The sequence below is a fragment of the Denticeps clupeoides genome, chromosome 9 (genome assembly GCF_900700375.1).
Source record: "Denticeps clupeoides chromosome 9, fDenClu1.1, whole genome shotgun sequence".
NCBI lineage: Eukaryota > Metazoa > Chordata > Actinopteri > Clupeiformes > Denticipitidae > Denticeps > Denticeps clupeoides.
Window position 1 is genome coordinate 1086574 of NC_041715.1, and position 5471 is coordinate 1092044.

Consider the following 5471-nt stretch of genomic DNA (forward strand, 5'->3'; position numbering starts at 1 on the left):
GTCGGTTTGTGGGCGGGACGAGGCGGTCAGGCGGTTTAATAGCTGCTGAGCTGCGAGAAGCGTTCCCGCCACGTACGCACGCACGCCCGGGCCTCTAGTTCCCGCCGTTGGCGATGTTTGGCCCAGTTCACGCCGGCCCAGCGTCTCCCGGCCCAGAAACGGGGATCGGCGGGACGGTACGGGGAACGTCCCACAACCCACAGCCGCGGCGGGAGAAATAACGAGGCCGACGCCCTCCCGGGCAACACGGCGCACATCTAAATCTGGATTATTAACGGAACGCGAAGGTTCCGTCGTAACCGGAGCGCTTCCTCGTCATTCTCTCGTATTAATGAGCATCTCGGGGGGTCGTGTGTATATATTAAAGGTCATTAGGGTCATTTCGTGCTATGAAGCCGCGCCGTAAGGATAATGTTGAATAAGGACGTTCCGTTTGCGGTTCCTAATGAGGAACGCGTGTGGCGGACGCCATTATTAGCAAGACAGACAGTAGCAGAGCGAGACGGGACGCTGGTTCCACCTCCACCGTACGGAAAAAGGCGGCGATTGGGGCCGAACGGTCACATGCTTGCGCTGTGGCCCCGAGGCGAGGAGCTTAATCTGCATTCCGCGGGCACGGGTCCGGCGCGATCAGCTGATCAGCATTAGCAAGTGGGCCGGCAGCTAATGACGCCTTCAAGGGCCGCGCTGGGCCCCCGGGCGACGGGAGCACAAAGGGGGGGGGCCTGAGAAAGCCGCATTTCCTGCGCCCCGGCGTAATTAGCATTATCTGCTCCTCCGAGCTCGGCTCCCCGGCCCCCCGACGCCGCGTTACTGGGGCAGGAATGCGTGCCACGGATATGCGTGTGAGGTATACGGGCCCCGTGGGCCCAGGGAACCAGACACCCGAGCGCTGATGTCAGCAGGGACCACCTACGGGTCCAGACGGGCGCGCTAACACCAACGCGTGGGCTTCGCCGAAAACCGAAAGCCCTTTTTCGGGCCGCCCTGCCACCGAAGGAGCCCCTGATGGAGGTTTTCTTTAGCCGCCACCACGGTCAAGGACAGGGCCGTCCTGTCTCCATCTGTCTGGAGGTCAGCATTTCAAATCTAAATAAGGAAGAAGCGTGTAAAAATGACGACAGACCAGGAGTGAGAAACGTATACGGCGCAGCGCGACCTTTTCTTTTAGGATCATGGTACGTCACGGACGTCAAATTCCATCATTTGTGGGTTTTTTATTCACAGCTGCTTATAGTGCAACTTAAACTATGACATCATCAAGTGGGACATCTTCATTAACGTTTCGGTTGGTGGTTTTATTTATAGACCCGTCACCTGTCGCCGCATGTCACTCACCCGACACCCTGCAGACCTCTGCTGCCCTTCTTCTCCACGGTGAAGCGTGGAGTCGCCGGAACCCTTTTTTTGGTGTGGAAGCGATTACCCGCCGATTACCACTTAATAAATAATCCCGACACCCTCGGCTCGGTGGTGTTAGACGATCCGCTCACGGTGGAGCCTTTTCATAGGCTGCGGGGAAGACGTTACTTTTACCACGAATGGACGTGAAGAGGGGACGGTACAGAACTGGAGGGCCACGTCTCTACCCGGCGGGCCCCAGGGAAATCAAACGCCCACTGGGTCCCTAGCCTAATCAATACAGGCTCCAAACCAACCAATCATACGCTGAGACACGCTGAGACCGGTTCATTTAACCTGCAAAAAGTTATTTAAAAAAAATATATATATTACATAACGTTAATAATGCATTAGCCTCACCTTGCGTTACGATTGGCCTGTCGAGTTAATTCTCTCCAGCAATATATTATATTATATTATATTATATTAATGTAGTGAGAAACCCTGAACTGAGGAGGGAAAATAAAGGATTTTGAATCTTTGGTTTCTCGATCATTAGATATGAACTGGAGGGAACACACACACACACAACTTCAAACCATCTCAGTTCCTTGATTTTAATAAAGGATCTGTTACGAGCTGCCTGAGACGCACAGATCCAACGTAAGAGATGGGCCGAGACGAGAAGGAGGTGTGGGGGGATGTGAGGGTCCAGGCCGAAGCCCTCAGCCTCTGCATTAGCATACAGTGAAACTCGCGGCTTTTTTGACGGTTTACCGCGGTTGTTCAGTAGAGCCCTGGACCAGAACACTCTAGCAGTGGCGAGGGCTCCAATTAAATGCTTCTCTCAAAACCACATGCACATGACTGCATCTAGATACTGCAACGGTCATTGTGCTCCACGACAACAAGAACGTCGGACGCAATCGATGTGTGGAATGTGCGGCACTAACAGGCCATGTCTCTATAAAAGCGAAACAATGGGACGTGGACGCCACGCATGTGATTTGTAGGTGGAGAAGTTCCAGTGAGGCTTTAAACAATGAGAATGGGCGTCAGGAGATGCATTTGTGTCCGGCATGGAGGTCATTCCGTGTCTGTTAGGAAGCATACATGCATACACAGCTCATAATCATGCTGATCACATCTGGTGTAAAAAAAAGCAGTAAAAAGCATGTAAAAAGCAGCAGCGGTGACGGATGCTCATGTACATTTACATTTAAGGCGTATCCAGAGGGACTTACAACGTGCTGCCATGTTCACTAGGACAATCTTTTTATTCACTCTGTTCTAGAGTGAAACAAGAAGACATCTACATCTTTACTCGAACTGCGCTGCACTTTTTACATTAAACTACATGAAACCAGTCACGCTTCGTCGCAATTAAACCGCGAGGGGGAAAGTTTTCCGTGGGCGGGGCCTGCGGCCCCGGCCCCGCCCCCTTCCCTCTCGGCCAATCGGCGTCCGGGCGCGAAGGACAACAAGGGCGGCGATTGGCCGAGGCGCGCCGGGTTTCCAGGCCGCCCCGCGCCGGAGGGGCGGCCTGGAAACCGAGGCGCGTTATCGCGCTGCGCGCCGCCGATTTCCGACCAGAACCGATCAGCGCCGAGCGGTTCGGCGGAGCGGGCTTCACTCGGGCTTTTTCACCCGTTTAATACCCGTTTTATACCCGTTTTATACCCGTTTTATACCCGTTTTATACCGCTTTTCTGCGTTCTTCTGGGTCGCGCTGCGCGCCGCCGATTTCCGAGCGGAGCCGATCGGCGCCGAGCGACGTGCGGCTTTATTCTGTCTTTTACCCGTTTTCTACCTCTTTTTCACCTTTTTTCCTCGTCCTGGGTTCTTCTGGGTCGCGCTGGATCTGGTTTTAATCCTTTTTTTTTAACGTCGGACATTCAGCCGCCCGGACGTGATTTTAATACCCGCCTCAGAATAAACTTGAACGGAGCGCTTTTTTTTTTTTTATTACTAACTCCCGACCTCGAATGTCTCTTTTCCACCCGCGGGGACGTGGTGGCTCCAGAACCCCGCGGACAAAGCGGACTAATCCCGAGGAATAAAGTCGCCTCCTTGTCGCCGAACTCCTGTTTCCATCGGACGATTTTTTCAAAAAGTGCGCTTTTTGTCCCCGGAAATGGCCGCGCTGCTGCTGTCCCTGCTGTCCCTGCTGTCCCCCGCCCTGGGACAGTACCACGGGGAGAAGGGCATCTCCGTGCCGGAGCACGGCTTCTGCCAGCCCATCTCCATCCCGCTCTGCACGGACATCGCCTACAACCAGACCATCATGCCCAACCTGCTGGGCCACACCAACCAGGAGGACGCGGGCCTGGAGGTGCACCAGTTCTACCCGCTGGTGAAGGTGCAGTGCTCCATGGACCTCAAGTTCTTCCTGTGCTCCATGTACGCCCCGGTGTGCACCGTGCTGGAGCAGGCCATCCCGCCGTGCCGCTCGCTGTGCGAGAGGGCCCGGCAGGGCTGCGAGGCCCTCATGAACAAGTTCGGCTTCCAGTGGCCCGAGCGGCTGCGCTGCGAGAACTTCCCGGTGCACGGGGCGGGCGAGATCTGCGTGGGGCAGAACACGTCGGACCCCGGCGGGCCCACGCCGGACCCCACGCCCCGCGCGCCCGCCCCCGTCACCCCGGCCGGCGCGCCCCGCCACGGCCACCAGTTCACCTGCCCGCTGCAGCTGGCCGTGCCCGCCTACCTCAACTACTACTTCCTGGGGGCCAAGGACTGCGGCGCGCCCTGCGAGGCCGCCAAGCCCAACGGCCTGATGTACTTCCGGGAGGAGGAGGTGAAGTTCGGCCGCCTCTGGGTGGGCGTCTGGTCCGTGCTGTGCTGCGTCAGCACCCTGTTCACCGTGCTCACCTACCTGGTGGACATGCGGCGCTTCCGCTACCCAGAGAGGCCCATCATCTTCCTGTCCGGCTGCTACTTCATGGTGGCCGTGGCGTACGCCGCCGGCTTCTTCCTGGAGGACCGGGTGGTGTGCGTGGGCAAGTTCAGCGACGACGGCTACGACACGGTGGCGCAGGGCACCAAGAAGGAGGGCTGCACCATCCTCTTCATGGTCCTCTACTTCTTCGGCATGGCCAGCTCCATCTGGTGGGTCATCCTGTCCCTCACCTGGTTCCTGTCCGCCGGCATGAAGTGGGGCCACGAGGCCATCGAGGCCAACTCGCAGTACTTCCACCTGGCGGCGTGGGCCGTGCCGGCGGTGAAGACCATCACCATCCTGGCCATGGGCCAGGTGGACGGGGACGTCCTGACCGGCGTCTGCTACGTGGGCATCTACAGCGTGGACGCCCTGCGCGGCTTCGTCCTGGCGCCGCTCTTCGTCTACCTCTTCATCGGCACCTCCTTCCTGCTGGCCGGCTTCGTGTCGCTCTTCCGCATCCGGACCATCATGAAGCACGACGGCACCAAGACGGAGAAGCTGGAGAAGCTGATGGTGCGCATCGGCGTGTTCAGCGTGCTCTACACCGTGCCCGCCACCATCGTCATCGCCTGCCACTTCTACGAGCAGGCCTTCCGGCCGCAGTGGGAGCGGACGTGGCACATGCAGACCTGCAAGCGCTTCGCCGTGCCGTGCCCGGCGCACAACTTCGCGCCCGTGTCCCCGGACTTCACCGTCTTCATGATCAAGTACCTGATGACCATGATCGTGGGCATCACCTCCGGCTTCTGGATCTGGTCGGGCAAGACGCTGCAGTCGTGGCGCCGCTTCTACCAGCGGCTGAGCGGCGGCGGCCAGGGGGAGACCACCGTGTGAGGGACGCCGGGACGAGGACACTGCGGAACGGTCCCGGTGGATGTACACTCTCCACGTGCCTCACCGCCACCCGCCGACAATCACGCCTCCTCTCTCTCTCTCTCTTTAACCATCCGGATGGGTGTCGCCCACGGGCGCGGCTGTGGAGATTTATGCAAAGCAACACATCTCTGTAAATAATCACGTTTCTCAAAGAATTATATGTATTTATGAAAATAATCTTGCTGTTTTTTGGTTTTTTTTTACTCCTCCTTTTCGGTTGTTTTTTAACGCGGTAAGAGACCATTTGTACATGTACAGCGTCGCTGAATAAAAACAATTAGATTTTTACAATATTCCGCTTGTCTTCTTCAGTGCG

The 5471-nt window shown here is 57.1% G+C and overlaps 1 protein-coding gene and 1 long non-coding RNA gene across 2 annotated transcripts; both read left to right on the forward strand.

Annotated features, from left to right (window-relative positions):
* Nucleotides 1–840: 840 nt before the first annotated feature.
* Nucleotides 841–1883, forward strand: LOC114797238 (uncharacterized). Its single transcript, XR_003750828.1, has 2 exons — nucleotides 841–1178; nucleotides 1309–1883. It is a non-coding gene; the product is annotated as an uncharacterized LOC114797238 (long non-coding RNA).
* A 1456-nt stretch (nucleotides 1884–3339) lies between these two features.
* Nucleotides 3340–5234, forward strand: fzd7a (frizzled class receptor 7a). Its single transcript, XM_028991040.1, has one exon. It carries the CDS (start codon nucleotides 3476–3478, stop codon nucleotides 5111–5113), a length of 1638 nt encoding a protein of 545 aa, XP_028846873.1. The 5' UTR covers nucleotides 3340–3475; the 3' UTR covers nucleotides 5114–5234.
* Nucleotides 5235–5471: the final 237 nt, after the last annotated feature.